This window comes from Mustela nigripes, chromosome 4 (assembly GCF_022355385.1).
Source record: "Mustela nigripes isolate SB6536 chromosome 4, MUSNIG.SB6536, whole genome shotgun sequence".
NCBI lineage: Eukaryota > Metazoa > Chordata > Mammalia > Carnivora > Mustelidae > Mustela > Mustela nigripes.
In genome coordinates this window covers 8,313,689-8,330,259 of record NC_081560.1, presented here as the reverse complement: position 1 = coordinate 8,330,259, position 16,571 = coordinate 8,313,689, and the positions used below count along the sequence as shown (strand labels likewise).

Genomic DNA, 16,571 nt, shown 5'->3' with positions numbered 1-16,571 from the left:
TAGGCAGAGAGGCAGGCAGAGAGGGGGTGGGAAGCAGGCTCCCCACTGAGCAGGGAGTCCGATGCGGGGCTAGATCCCAGGACCCTGAGATCATGACCTGAGCTGAAGGCAGAGGCTTTAACCCACTGAGCCACCCAGGCGCCCCTCTCATATTCTTTTTTAACTTTAAATATGCTCATTGGTTCTTGTATCAGATAGTTTTCACAGGAGCACTGAATTAGAAGTTATCTACTAAGGGATGGTGAGAATGTGCCATCTTTAACCCCAAATTCAAATAATAACAGGAGACAGTGTTGCGAATGGAGCATGATGCTTTTTGCCTTTATTTCAGTATTAAACTAGTGACACTTCATTAATTTTTAAGGGAATTTGATTTGCCCATTAAGAAGTTCATAGAAACCCTTTACTTTCAGCTTCTTAAGAAGGCAAAAGTATTTTGCATACTCCTCTCTGCTTAACATATTTTTTCATTTCTTCATTAAGCAAAAACACATTTGAAAACAATTGAAGACAAGACTATATCTGAAAATAAAAGATGTTTGTGTTTATGTTTTCAGTGATCTTTTATTTTTAATATCTCTTATAAAAATATTTTTTCATGGGGAAAGAAAGCTGGGCTTTGGAATCAGTTCAAACTAAGTTCTTCTCTTTGTTCTCTGTGGCCTGGACCTGTCACCTAAACCCTCCAGGATTTTGTTTTTAAACACACATAGAATGGGAATTTGGGTAAAGATCACACGTAAATCTATTACCATATATGATCATTGAATGTAAACCATTATATTAGTATTTTATTTATGGGAATGAGACTAAAGAATAGCATCCATGTTATTTAAAAAGCTCATACAGTGGGATAAGAAAACCATTAAAACATCAATAAGAAAATAGACAAAGGCCCTAAAGGGATAGTTAGTAGTTTTTTAATTAGCGTGTGTAGGTGTGTGGAAGATACTCAACATCACTAGTTAACATGCCAAAGGGTAAAATTATAATGACAAACATTTTTACTTCATAAAATTAAAATAACAATAAGTTAATCGAATAGAGATGTGAAATTTTATTCTATACCAGTCTGTATATATATATATATATATACACACACACCATGGATTTCTTCCAATACATATATATTTATGATAAAGTTTAATTTATAAATTAAATCTCTATAAGAGATTAGTAACAGTAACTAGGGAAATAGAAACACATAACAATATACTGTAGTAAGTGTTACATGAAGGTGATCTTTCTCTGTCTCTCTCAGTGTTTCTTATTATATATATATAGGCCCTTTTTCTGGTGATGATATGAGATGACAAAATGCCCACATGATGACGTACAGCGAAGTGAATGACATAGGTCCATCTGCTTCCGAGGGTACCTGAAACCATCCCAATATGCTGTCAGTTTCTCAAGCCGAAATACCCAGAAGCCATCCTTGATCCGTCTTCTCTTACCATGGCCACTGGTAGCTCTCACCCTAAAACCAAGTCTAACAGCTTGTTCTGTCACTTTTCTCGTCCATCTGGTCACTGACAACACGCCTTAAATCAGTTCTGCTGTGACTTTTTTTTTTTTCTTCCTCTGTAGCTTCTGTACTCCTTTACAATTTTTGTCTTCATGTAGCGGGTATAGTGGCATTTTTGTCTCCAGCATAAAACAAAACTACCATTGTAATTGGATCAGAAGTTGCTAGATGCTACAAACAGTGTTCATGGAGAAATCCAGAGCATCTCATGCTTTCTGAATTATGAAAGCACAGGTATAGTGTACAGAATATCAGGCCAGGTACCATAAGGCAGGTGCGATGTGGAATTTCTTTTTTTTTTTTTTTTCCTTCTTCTTCATAGTGATAAATTCGATAACACAAGACTGGCGTTCACTTACAGCTTAAAATATAAAAGTCCAATTTCCTACAACAAATGCGTTTTTACAGTTCTGTGGTTATCACAAAGTTACAAGATTACATTTTGAGGAATTAATCAAAAACTGTCTAGTTAGCAGCTGAATACCTTAATCTCTTGCTTTTTCATTGTATGTCAGTAAATATAAAGGGATAGAGAAAAGAGACCAAAAGAGAAATACAGTTTTAACTTGCGTTAGATAAATAACTAGCCCTACCCACCCTTAATCTCTAACACTGTTCAGTGTCCTACTCCTACAATCACTGGGTTTTTCTGATGAGAACTTTTGTGAATGAGATGGCTAAAAAAATGGTGAGAACATTAGTTATCAAAGACTTTATGCCAACAATATTGTGTCCTCTTGTTCCAAGGTTTTTCATCAAATACTGTTTATGACTTCTCTTAATTTTTATCATGGCTGACTCATAAGGTTGAGGCTTTTCATTTGGACACCATGCCCCATAAGGTAACGCAAACCTGTTTTTATAACTAAGCTTGGGACCTACCATTTGTGTCCCCCGCAAAATTCATACACTGAAACCTACTCCCCAAGGTGATAGTATTTAGAGGTGAGGTCTTTGGGGGGTCATCAGGTCACAAGGGCTGCTACCCCATGAATGAATTAGTGCCCTTATAAAAGACCCCAGAGAGATCCTTGACCCCCGCCACCATGGGAGGACAAAGTTAGAAGAGAGCCGTCTGTGAGCCAAGAGGTGGACTTTCATCAGACCGGAATCTGCCAGCTGTTCCAATGCAGGCTTCCCCACCTGTGGGAAATAAATTTCTTTTTAAGCCACCCAGTCGATGCTACTTTTATTATGGTAGTGTGGCCTGTCTGCTGTCAGGTCCTGTTGCTTCCTGATTCTAGTCCACTGCCCATTCTGTTACAATACAATATTTCAGTCTCAGCCGGAAGATACAATCCTATTTTGAAGAGTCAAAATTAGTGACATGGTGGTTATGGAGAGATAGGAGGCTTCCTGTGACACTGAAGGATAATGGGAACTTTATGAAGGTATACAAAGCATTTTGGACCTGTTTCGTTTTGTCCTGATACCGTTTTTGACTATCTTTCTTGAAGTTGTCCTATTGCATTGTTAGAACAGCTGATTTCAAGCTTACACTATGAGAAAATCTATTAAAGGAGTTCTTTGCAAGGAGAATTGATGGATTTATGTATATGAAGCTGCCATTTATAGAAGATTGTACTAAAAACAACTGTATTTCTAAGACCCATCTGTTATATATATGTAACACACACACATGTATCCTACTGTTGTTTCCTACACACTCAGAGCCTAAAGAGGTGGAACTGCTATAAATATTATCTATTTATATCAAAATACACCCACAGCTTTTTTGGTGAAATAGGTTTATGTTGCCAAGTATATGAATGCTAAAAATCTCCTCTCTTGACTAAAACAGATTCTGTAATTATAGCAGGTATTTTTTTTTTTTTTAAGAGCCTGCAAAGTGCCACATACTTTCATAGGGCTTTTGAGGATTCTGAGCCTGAGCTTGGGAATGGCATTAACGCCTGCCTTCCAGTAACGAGGGTTAGGGATTAGAATAAAAATGTGCACAGAAAGTGCTGGTCAAGGAGAAAGGGGTCGCTTACTATGCAGGAGTTACGGGGAAGATCACAGAACTTATAAAAGCCATTTGAGCTTGATCTAAAGGGGATGTTTACTAAATTTAACTCTGTTGATCTTTGAAATAATCTCTTTGCAGTTTCTCTCTGAAAAGAGGAAAAGGAAGGGAACAAAAGCAGAGGAAGAAGCCTATGTTTTCAAACATTTCACACTGCTACATCATAGTCAGAGACAGAGTGTACAAATGTAACAAGTGGAGGAAGGAGGCAATTTTCCACTTACTTCAAGTCAGTAGAAATATCTGTCTCAATTGTCATGATCTTTTCACAGGAAAATGGCTTCATCTTTCGGTACTTTCATGTAGACCTTAGCTTGAAAATCATTGAGTAGACAAGATATTTCCTTATATCATTGCATAGATCGTTGGTAATTTTGTATGGTTGCATAGATCATTGTGTATATAAAATGTATGTGTATCAGTGGACTATCACTGTACACACTAAAGACAATTTTGCACCTAGTTTTGCATATGTTATTTGCATAAATAATTGGCATTATTGCATATCCCATAACAGATTTTGCTAATACACTGATAATATGTACACTTCTTTTTCGCTCTTCTGCATTTTTCCCGGCGATCTCTTTTTTATTTCAGAGGCTTTGCCCCAGAAAATAACGAGGCTTCAATAAAGGAGTCCCTGAGGCAGATGGCATGGAGATGTTACTTGCATCCCTAATTATTTTGTTAATAAACAATAAACTATATTTAGTTACCAGTGAGAACATTTTCACTTTGTAAATGTGCCTCTGACCCTTTTCTTTCCTAAGTGAAGGAAACAGTAATACAAAACCGTACCTTATTTTGTATAAAATGCTAGCTAGAGACCAGGTTTTGATGATATCGATGAGAATCGGTTTTGAAAATCACTTAATTTTAGCACTTAGCTAAAAGCTGCTGCAGAAGCTAAAGGGATTTTCTATCACGATGAGTTAAATTTGGATTCTTAAAACTTTCACTTTGAATTGTGCACTCCCTCATTCAAGTCTGTTGGATACCTCTGCAGCAGACCAGCGCTAGGACTGCCCATCCCTCATGGAATGAGAAAGCCCTTGCTCACCTCTAGCACATCAGAGACCTAGGCCACTCACTTTCCCGACCCACATAGACCATTTGCTTCCACCACACTGAGGAAGGGAAGGCAGATATGTTCATAGTCTTGGGCACGCTTATGTATGAATAATAACCACAGACAAGTAAAACACGTTAAAACTGAATTCCAAATGACCGTTCCTTCCACATTTTTATGTATTTTGAGCACAAGAGTTCTGATTCAACCCAAGAACCTTTTGAGGATAATGGCTAAAAACTTAATTTATAAAGATTTAATGGATGATGGCAACCAAACAGTTCTCAAGAATGAACAAGTATATGTTCTTGAGTGAGAGTTCACTTACCATATCTTAAGCCACAAATAATATTAATAATAGTTAGCCTAAATACAATGAGTGCTTTAACAAAAATTTCAGTTCTTTCCTAAAGATACAATGTAATTCATGAGTATTTGTAAATACATATATTTATATACATTTTTATAAATAAATATATTTATGTATTTTTTATTACAGTTCAACTTATATTATTTGTCTTTCATGATCTGTGCCTTTCTTCCATGTCATACAACTAGCCCCAAGGATTTTTCGCTCTTGTTTCAAGACTCTTTCTTCCAGAATGCCATTTATTTGTCAATCTGACCCTTTACATATTCACTTATTATTTAATTAATTCTTGCATCCACTCTTTTAACAGATATTTATTCAAAGCCTCCTTGGTCTAGGGAACCATGGGTAGCAGTGGTTCTTAAAAATTGCAGATAAGGGGTGCTTGAGTGGCTCAGTGGGTTAAGCCTCTGCCTTCGGCTCAGGTCATGATCTCAGGGTCCTGGGAGCCCTGTTGGGCTCTCTGCTGGGTGGTGAGCCTGCTTCCCCCTCTCTCTCTGCCTGCCTCTCCACCTACTTGTGATCTCTCTCTCTGTCGGATAAATAAGTAAAATCTTAAAAAAAAAATTGCAGATAAAACTTGGTCCTTGGCTTCACAGAGTTGGTTATCCAGACTTGATTTAAAGACTTGTTCAGGATCTGTTTTGAGTCGCACAACTTAATTGATTTCTGCAGCTGCATCCTTCCCTCAGTCCTCTCTGTACATAGACATCACTTTTATTTAATAATCTAAAGATGACTGTTGCATGTCTGAATGCTGAAGCTCTTTTAACCTGTAACCTTACCTCTCTACCTTCACTGAACAATATATTCTGTGAGTCATGTTGTGAACAATGTTTTTACTATTCTTATTTCATCAGAGAGAAGTGTATCTTGGGAATGATGGCATTTTTTGGACAGTGAATATGCACTTGATCAAGGAAGTTGGGAAACAATTTCTAATTAAGCATGCTGTTTCCCAAATTCTGTAGACTTTGGTAGGAATGCATGCCAGAGATGAAAAATACAGAGTAAAGCAGTAGAATGCAAACAAAATTGCCGTCTTGCCCACATAACTTTTAATTTTTTTTTTTAGGAATTCAAAGTAAGGAATTCCTTCATCCGAATCGCATTCATGGTGCAGTGGGCAGAGGGATACTGGGGTATGACATGAAGCCCTTCTGTTCTTCTTCTTCTTCTTTTTTTAATATTTTATTTATTTGACAGAGAGAAATCACAACTAGGCAGAGAGGCAGGCAGAGAGAGAGAGAGGAGGAAGCAGGCTCCCCGCCGAGCAGAGAGCCCGATGAGGGGCTCGGTCCCAGGACCCTGGGATCATGACCCAAGCCGAAGGCAGAGGCTTTCACCCACTGAGCCACCCAGGCACCCCCTGTTCTTCTTATAAACAAGAATGAAACAGCAGTTTCCTAGTAGTTGCAGAGAGGGGAAAATGACTTCAGTGATTTTGACTTGGTTATAATATTTTCATTGGCTTTTATTTTTTGCACAGAAGACCTCATTTCTGTGAACCTTAAATGTATGTTAGTTATCGCTTTTGCCAATACTAAAGTTTTTATTAAATGAAGAATGGTTTTATACATTCTTCAAATAAATAAGTAAATTGTGTCCTTGTTTATAAAAAATGGTCTGGTAAACTGCTTATGAAAAAATTATTAAAAAAAAATACAAAACAAAACACAGGGATTCCTGGGTGGCTCAGTTGGTTAAGCAACTGCCTTTAGCTTGGGTCCTGATCCCAGAGGTATGGAGCCCAGCATTGGACAGCCTGCTCAGCGGGGAGCCTGCTTCTCTCTTTCCCTCTGCCCCTCCCCCTGCTTGTGCGAGCACTCTCTCTCTCTCTTTCTCTCAAATAAATAAAGAAAATCTTTAAAACACACACACACACACACACACACACACACACAAAACACAAAACCCTTAGTGGCTAGCATCTAGAAGGATTCTATAAATATCTGCTGAATGAATAAACCAGGGAAGTTATCCGTGGTAAAAAGGCAAACAACCAGACTGTTTACTAATAACGGTTATATATACTCAAATGTCACTTAGCAATAGTATAAATAATATCCCCCCTGAGGTTTATAAATTAGATCAACCAAAATTTGGATAGCTGTTAGTTTTAAGGCAATAAGAAATAAAAATCACTTGATAGTATTGCTATTAAATTCAACATAATAGTTTATATTGCATACCAACTTTCTTTGTGAATGAAATGAAAGGCGATTTAGTCCAGCCTCCCACCCGACATAAAACTCTCCTCTGAAGAAATTCTTATTATCCAGCTTTCAGTTGGATAATTCCAATAATGGGGAGCTCACTACTTATACTAATCCACTCTTTCGTTGAAGTTACCATGATGTTTTTTGAATTGTTATACTGAATTCTGACTACCTGTCATTTCAGTCTTCTTTTCCTGACACCACCACCTAAAGTCGCACACAGAAAACATCTGTTTTCTCTTTGTTATAGTATTTCCAAGACATTAAAAAGAAAAAAAAAAGAACATCTTATACACTGTGTGGTTAGGAAGTTTAAAAATTACAGAGCATGTCATTTAAGATTTTCTAATCAAAGCTAATTATTATATTCTATTAATTAGACTTGTGTACATGTGTTCACTTTTATACCCTGGCCCAGGTTAACTTCCTGTGAAGATCTACTCTTTCTGATGAGAATAGAAATCACACTGTGGCTTCTATGCAGAACAGGAAGCTCATCATACCTAATTTTGAGCTTACATTAGTTTCAGCTGCTATCCAGCCTTTATGCAATTTCATGTAGCAATATAGTTCTTGAGCCTGGCTTTCATTTTCCTTTTCTATTACAGCACATTCTTAGAGCAATATTTGACATTAAAAAAAAAATTGGCTTAAATCAAAGGTCTTAAAATATAATTGACCTGTGAAATTCCTGGAAATATGTATTTTTTAATATATGAAATTAAACTTGCTTTACAGTAAACCTATGTCTCACAGCTCAGTCATTTACCTCTGAAGTGAGGAATTTGTAAAGAAGCCTCAATAGGTTTGCTTTGAATTTTGCCTAATTCCAAGAAACTTACTGATTTTGATGATGTGATTCATATCTGGACACTATCAACATTATAAAGGGACCTTCCTGCAAATTTTCATAACATAGTATGTAAGCCCCTTGAAGGAACAACTATATTTAATAAGGAAATTTTTGCTCTCCCAGCAAAGTATTTTTTTCAGATTTCTTAAAATCAGTTTGATATTCATTTTTTTTTATCAAATTCCAAAATATAAAGAATTTGCAGTAAAATGAGTATTCTATAGGTAGACAAATGCAACCGAGGGTTGAACCTGGAAGTAAATTTATTCACTTAGTTCAAGCAAAATATTAATTTCAAGAATATGAGTTAAAGCTCTATAATCTATGTACATTAGGGTGCACATCTGTGTAGTTTGTGGCATTATCTTGCATCACTGAGAAACTTTATATCTCTATTCTTTCAAATAGTAGAAGATGGAAATTGTCACTCCTTGATTTTTTTCTTGTAAGCTTCAGCATCTTTGGCCCCTTCAAAGAAATATGATGAAATTAGGTGCTCTCATCATTTTGGTTACTCTGTTTGAAAATTCTTAGTTTTTTTGTCTATCTTAAAATGTCAATCCCATAAGGTTGAACATTTTTAATATGTTCATTTTTTAATATTTTAATAACATACAACATATGTTGCATAACATATGTTCCTTTGTGTGGGTGTGTATTACCTGTTAAGAGTCCTTGATCATTGTTTTAGATTGAATTGTCTGAACATCTCTTACTGATTTTCAGAACTTACTTCTACATTTTGTATATGATTACATGTTAGGAAATACCATCCCATCATCAGTGATTATCCATTTCACTCTCTTAATGTTTTCTGATAATCAACAAGTTTTAATTTTAATACTAATTTATCCATCTTTTCTTATATAGCTAGAGTTTTTGAGCCCTGTTTGAGAAATATTTTCCAACTCCAAGAATATGATGTTATTATCCTATACTGTCTTCGAGAAACTTTAATGTTTTGACCCCTCACATTTGGATCTACCTATTTTAACCTGATTTTTGAGTATAGTATAGGAAAAATCCATACTTCACTTTTTTCCCATGTGTTATCCAAATGACCTCAAATGTATTATTAAAGAAAATGCCTCCTTTCTCTACTATTTCCTTTTATTACCTGTGTCATAGCTTATGAGATGGTATGCACCATATACATGTGGTTTTGTTTCAGGAATCTATATTTTATTTATTTGGTCTATTTGTCTATCCTTGCACTCATAACACCTATGTCTTAATTTACAGTAATTTTTTTAATTTGTTGTATTAACAGAGTATAGTTATCGGGAAAATGAACATTAAGCTTACATTGAGCCAGAATGTCTAAACTAAACTTACAGGAAAAACAAACAAAGAGTTAACAACATTAAATTTTGGTAGGGATGTGGTGCAACAGAAACTCATGACCATGCTCCCATGTGTGTTTGGGGAGGCGGGGGTAAAACTCAGCTCAACTATTTTCGGAAATTGTTGGGAAAATGGACTAAACTTAAAAATAGAAACATGTTTGGACCCAAAATTCCACTCCGAGGTATATGCCCAACAGAGAGGCACAAATAGGTGTTCACAGACATGAACAAAAATGTTGATGGCTAAATTCTTTCTAGTAACTCCACACTGAAGATATCCATGTGTTTAACACTGGAGTGGACACACAAAGAGAAGTAGATTATACAATGTAATATCAGACAAGAAAGAAAATGAGCAATCTACAACCTGGTATATACTGCTAAATTCAATTCCATGGATGAATCTCAAGCAATTCGTTGGGGAGAGAAAGGTGACCACATTTGGGAAAGGACCCTGTGAGAGCTTATGGGTTGCTGTCAAGGATTTCTTTATAGATCTGCATGGTGATTACACAGTTATGTTCATTGTCCAGATAATTTCTAATACACTGTGTTTGTGGTTTGTTCACTTTTCTATTTACATGTAAAACCTTAATAAAAATGTATCAAAAATGTTTTCAATGTAATACTGCAAATAGATGGTACTATAGATGCCATCATTTCTACACTGTATTTTCCACAAAGTAAATTAAGGTTGCATTTTTATTCCTACACATTATACACCTTAGTTGTGAAATGGATAACGCATTTTTTTGTAATGGCCATCTTGGTTTATTACTGATGATAAAGCAAATTGTGCTGGTACAAGCTCAGATTTGCAGTCAGTCAAGAACATTTTGCATCATAATTCAGTTAGTTATCCTATTAGGTCTCTCTTCCAGCTTTATGTAATTGACAAATTTCATAAGCATGTCTTCCATGCCTTAGATAATAAAAATATTAAAAATGACAGTGTACAGGATGAAAGCCTGTGGCACATCATTAGGGAGCTCTCTTCAAGTTGACATAGTCATTAATCAACATATTTGGGGCATAATTATTAACCAATTTTGAGTGCTCCCAAAACTGTTATCTTCCAGACCACAATTTACCATTTTATATTTATCAGAGATATTGCCAAATGCTCTGCTAAAATCAAGTTAGGCATATATCTATGGAATTTACTGTGTTCTAGTAACAAGAACATGTTCAAAAAGGAAATCCTTATAACCCCACGGTACTACCTCCAGTGTCACCAACCCCCCATTTCTCCTTTGTTCTAAATGCTCATAACCCACATGCCAGATTTTGAAGAAGAGCTGTCCTATTTATTTTTGTTTCTAGATTCACTAAGTCCCTTGTTTTTATGTATGTGTGCATGTAGCGGGGGAGGCTACCTTTACTTTCCGGGCAGCTCCTTTGATAAATATGAAAGAAGCTAGGTTAGATGGGTGAATAATGCCAGTGCTTTGGGGTATAGGCTGCATGTTTCAAAAAAGTTAGAGCAGCTCTACCTCTCTGCTTATGTCCCACCTTGTCACAGGAGATAATTCCTGTACTCAGTTATTAGTTCTGCTCCTCCCAGGATGAAGTAAAAGTTCTTGCCTTTGTTGGAGAAGGTAGAAAAGAGAGACGAGTCGTTCTATCGTCTTGTCATCTGATAATGTCTGATAAAATCACTTCTTTTTTGTTTTGTTTCAAAATGTGCTTTCATACTCTTTTGTTTTAACATTATACAGCCATTACTTTTCCTGTATTTTAGGAATGGACTGAGGCATTGCTATTTTCACTTCTCTAGCTCACGACAGGCGTTAATTAAGGTCTGGGGCTCTCTTTTCTGGCTTCAGATCAACAAGTATCTACATTTGGTTGAAGTCTAATCTAATTCTTCTAAGTAGGTCAGACGCCACACCTTCTAGCTGTTTATGTCCCACTGTAAATAACATCTGAGCTCATTAGCAGGAAAATTTTTGCACTTCTTCAGATGCTGGTTTTGTTTTGTTTTGTTTTGTTTTATCAATGAGATAATTCTCAATTGTCTACTTTATTTTTTTTCAAATATTGCCTTTCATCAGTCTAATGATTTTAGACCAGCTTTCATTTGCACCTCAAAATACGCTTTTCATAATACTCTTCCACTACATGTTTTTCAATGTTCAGAGAGTCTTTTTAAACTTGTGGAATCATGACTTTTTTTCCTCTCAATATTGAAAAAATTTCAATCATGACTTCTTCAAATGTTTATATTCCATGTATTTGTTTTATTCTAGAACTTTTTTTTTGTCCTACATTTAAGTTTATTAAAAACTGACATAAACAAACAAAACCTGTACAAAAAATATCCCCAATCATGTTTCACTTTGAAATAGTAATCTTGAGAGACATTATCGCCTAGGACCCCCTCTTCCTCTACCCCGACCACGTCCTCTTCCTCTTCCTCGGCCTCGGCCTCTTCCTGCAACAGCTTCCCTTTTCTTAGATTTCACCTTTGGTTCAACATCCACAAGTAGTGTATCCAGAGGTAAGCTGTCTGGTAGGATAAAATATCGAATGTTATTTCCTCGAATACTCAGTGTTTCCAGCTGTACTGGTTCTCTATTCTTCAAAGTCATTTTCACAGCTTTAAGATGGGTATTCATGCTGACATCTACACCTGTGATTGTTCCATGGACCTGTGTTCCATTCTTTAATTCGATGGTTACAGTTTCGTGACTCAATTTCATCAAAAATCTTACGAGCTTCATCCTAGCGGCACCGTCGCTGTTTCGGTGGGATCGTGCACAAAACCCGACTACCCGGGTCCGAAAGACTAGGAGTATGAATGGCCGGAAAGGCCTACTCCCTCTATTCTAGAACTTTTTAACCATGTCATTGAAACTCCATCTTTTCCTTGTCTACAAATTTTAACAACTTTATTGATGTATCATTAATATACACTAATAGGTACATATTTAAATTATGCAATTTGATACTTTTATATATGTTACACCTATGAAACTATCACCACAATCAAGATAATGACTATATTCACTACCCCAGGAAGGTTACTTTTGCCACTTTGTAACCCCCTTTTTAAAAAAAAATCATTGTCAGAGAGAGAGAGCGGGCACCCACACAGGCAGGGGGAGAGGGAGAAGCAGACTCCCTGCTGAGCAGGGAGCCCAATGCAGGGCTTGATCCAGGACCCTGGGATCATGCCCTGAACTGAAAGCAGACGCTTAACTGACTGAACTACCCAGGCATCCCTCTAACCCATTTCCCCCTCCTCCAGCAGGTACTGATCTGCTTTTCTTCCTGTATGTCACTTTGCCTTTCCAAGAATCTTGTATAAATGGAATTGCACCATATGCATTTTTTTTTGGTCCTTTATTTTCAGATTAATCATGTAGCCTGTATCAACGGCCATTCCTTTTGATTACTGAATAGTATTCTGCAATATGGATATACATCATTTGTTTCTCTGTTCATCTGTTGATGGACATGTGAGTTGCTTTCGGCTTTGGGCTATAACAAGGAAGGCTGCTAAGAACATCGTGCACAGGACTTTGTTATGTTCACAGGCTTTGTTTTCTTTGGGGAAAATACCTAGGAAGAGGATGGTGGGAACATATGGTAAGTAGTACAAAGAAGAAGTACCTTCCTCCATTCAGATGATTCTTTGCTCAGATCTGGGTAGTTTCTCCATACGTGTATGCTAACCATTACTCAGCTGAAGACTTTGAGGAGGTTCCCCCGCTCTTTCTTTTGCTTCTGACTCTAGCCACCTGGTTTCACAGCTCTCTCTCCTCAACTCAAGGACTCCACCATGTTCCGCCTGGGTTCTTTCTGATGCCTCAGCCTGGAAACTCTTTCAAGATACGAAGCTGGCAAGTAGGGCTCACTTCATTTTGTTCCCTATCTCAGAGATTCCAGCCCTTGATGGCCTCATATCTTAGGGTCTTGCAAACTATCATTTTATATGTTTTTACTGCTTTTTCATTGTTTCAGGTGGGAAAGTAAATTCAATCCTGAGGACTCCATCTTGGTCAAAAGCCAAAGTTCTTGAATTCTAATGCATTTTGTTTTTTCCTATATGGACTTCTGTGGGAATCCTGCAATATTACCTTTCAGCTGAGTGATTCTTTCTGAGGCAATATGTAAATTGTGGATTTTCCTCTTATGGAGTTTTCTTTTTCCTGTCAATGACTATATTTTTTAATTCCTAAGATCACTTTTTGGTTCTTTATAGTATCTGTCTGTAAATGCTTTATTTTCCCTGGTTAAATCTGATCATTACTGCTGTTTTTAATGAATATATTACTTTTATATTTTTGAAAACCTGAAACATATTTATTTCCACTGGTCCTTAATGGTTCTTACATCTGGAGCTAATTTCCATTGAACTTCTGACTTTGTGGCATTTGTTTTCTTTTCTCTGATTTGAAATTTTGGTTTGCACACTCTTTTTGATAACCAGCTTCTCTGGCTCTCTGGTTCTGTCTCTCACCTCTTTTTCTGCCTGATAGTTTTGTGACTATCTCTGTGCAGCTTCCCACATCCCCAGTCCAGAACCACATCTTACATGGATGACCTTTTGCCTTTGTCTGGCAGGGTTATTAGAGAATCGTAAGTGTGTCACTGAGTCAGTGGTGCTGAGCTCATATATACCTGTTTTCTTCCTTTTTAAAGAAAGATTTTATTTACTTGGGGGCAGGGGAGGAGGGAGAAGCAGACTGCCCGCTGAACAGGGAGCCCAACTCTGGGCTCCATCCCAGGACCCCAGGACCACAACCAAGCAGAAGGCAGACACTTAACCGACTGAGGCACCTGGGTGCTCCCTGTGTTCTAAGTTCTCTGGGTACAGTCTCATCTAAGCCATATTTCTAAGTCAGTAAACAGCTGTTTAAGTCTTGTTTCCCAAGCAAGTTAGTCCTGGGTCAGTCTTAATTTTCAGCCCCGACCCAGGCTTCCTTTCTCTGACACACATGGAGAGACTTATGTGTCTCAGTATTCCCCAGAAGCTGGTGGATGCTGCCTCTGTGTATTCCCCGACACTGATCCAGCCAGCCTCTGCTTTTGGTCCTACTCATTGCCTTGCATTTGGGTTGCATTTCTTTTCTTTCTTTCTTTCTTTCTTTCTTTTTTTTTTTTTTTTTAAGATTTTTTTTTTTTATTTGACAGTCAGAGATCACAAGTAGGCAGAGAAGCAGGCAGGGAAAGGGAAAGGGAAGCAGGCTCCCTGCTGAGCAGAGAGCCTGATGCGGGGCTCGATCCCAGGACCCTGGGATCATGACCCAAGCCAAAGGCTTTAACCCACTGAGCCACCCAGGCGCCCCTGGGTTGCATTTCTTGTGCATGGAGATGCTTATCTTATTTTTTATCCTGGCTATGTCTTTTCAATTTTCTTTTTATCTATCTTATCTAAAAATACTATGTATTTGGAGCAGAAAGAAGCCTCCAAGCCAGAACTCATAATATGATCTTGCCTGAAAGTCTCATCTTCAATTTATTCTTTTCATCTGATACATATTTTTCATCCAGTTATTAAAGGTAGTACTATACTTAATTAAAAAAATTTTTCTACCTTTTTCTTTTAAATTAAAATCTAGGCTTATAATCTCTGGTGGTGTTACAGCCACCCACTTGGACAGTGGCATGTTTAGGCAGGAGACCTTTATCACTAGAAAAGAAATTTCAAGCCCTCTCTTGAAACACCTACTAAGTTTTCCTTTTCTTTCAGAGGTACTGGTTTATAAAATATAAAACAGAGATGGCCATTATAATTATAAGCTTTTAGTAAGTTTAGAGGACTCGTTTCATCCATTTCTCCAGGTTCTCTATTATAATTTCTCACTCAATTAACCCCAGTAGAGTAGGACACTACACTATAAACACTGTGTATCTTTATAATTCACACACACACACACACACACACACATGTGCACACACACACATGTGCACACACACACACACACACAATGGGTGTATTCATGTGAGAGAGAGGAAAAAAAAGAAAAAAGAGACAGAGAGGGATGAAGCGAAGTGGAAGTAGAGAGGGAGGGAACAGCATTCTTCCTGTCTAGGGAACAGTAAGCATTTTATATAAATGCACATCTTTCAGTTCATGCTAACAACTTACTAGTTATCAGCTGATATTTTTGGTTCTGTTATTTCTAAGTAAGAGTTAGTGCTGTCCTCTTAGAAACAGAGTTCATGACTATTCACTATTTCTACCTCCTCTACCTTCTCTTCAACTTTGGAGATTTTTTCCTTTGAGCTAGCGCAACATCCATTGGGAATGCATTTGCCCTCTCATACTTTCTGCAATATGTTGGGGAACACTTTTCTCTTATATACCATTTTCCTGAGGTTCTTGTGATGAAAGAGTTATCATCCTTAATCCTTGGATCAATAGAGGCTACACATTTCACAAGCTAAATGAACAAAGTAATCAACTTCCCCAAATTACACTGCTTTATAGATCAAAGAGAAATAGGAAGCTTTTCATCGATCTTTCTACCATGTTCTTCACGAAAGCCTGACATTTGCCCTCCCCTCGAGGTTAATCACTATTCTCTCCACGTGTACTTCTGCAAAGAAATAACTTTTAACTTATATTTTCCCTTCTTTTAGAATTTTGCTTCCCTTAAAGTGGACATTAAATTCTACTTTTCGAAGTAGTAAGATTAATGGGATTAAGTAGGGGTATGTTAATTGCCTCCTTATTAAAAAACTGTAATGCAGTAAAAAATGAGTAACTTGAGAAAATTTATACTGGAATTTTTTTTGAGGACTCGTTATGAGAAATATTCTAATTTCACTGGACAATTAATTGCTTACATTCACCCCTCTTCAGTCATTGCAATAATTTCATATTTACTCCAGTGACCAAATCACCTTATTGCTTTGGTAATACATACATAGAATTTTCTATGCAGTTGGCTATAGGATTTTCCCCTTAAGTTTGGAACAATATATGTAACAGATAAGAAAGTATATTTATAATCTCTTGATGATGGGGTATGTTATTATCCCAGAAATTCATCCACAGCTCCTCTAACATTTTACGGAATTCTCGGTAAAGTAGGTATGTGGATGATAGATGACTATAGGAAAATTAGGTACTACAACAGGGGAAAACAGCATATAGATAACACACACAGACAGAGACAAGTAACTCCCATTGTTAGTGAGATTATCAGAAG

At 37.0% G+C, this 16,571-nt stretch overlaps 2 protein-coding genes across 2 annotated transcripts in view; one reads left to right on the top strand and one right to left on the bottom strand.

Moving 5' to 3' along the window:
• The window catches only part of CNTNAP2 (contactin associated protein 2), a 1,946,973-nt gene that overhangs the window by 622,198 nt on the left and 1,308,204 nt on the right, over positions 1–16,571 (top strand). The window lies entirely within an intron of this gene.
• On the bottom strand, positions 11,661–12,226 carry LOC132014862 (small nuclear ribonucleoprotein Sm D1). Its single transcript, XM_059395562.1, has one exon. It carries the CDS (start codon positions 12,129–12,131, stop codon positions 11,772–11,774), a length of 360 nt encoding a protein of 119 aa, XP_059251545.1. The 5' UTR covers positions 12,132–12,226; the 3' UTR covers positions 11,661–11,771.

Excerpts from the sequence above, each read along its gene's own strand:
- LOC132014862 (XM_059395562.1), bottom strand. The coding sequence starts at position 12,131 with ATGAAGCTCGTAAGATTTTTGATGAAATTGAGTCACGAAACTGTAACC.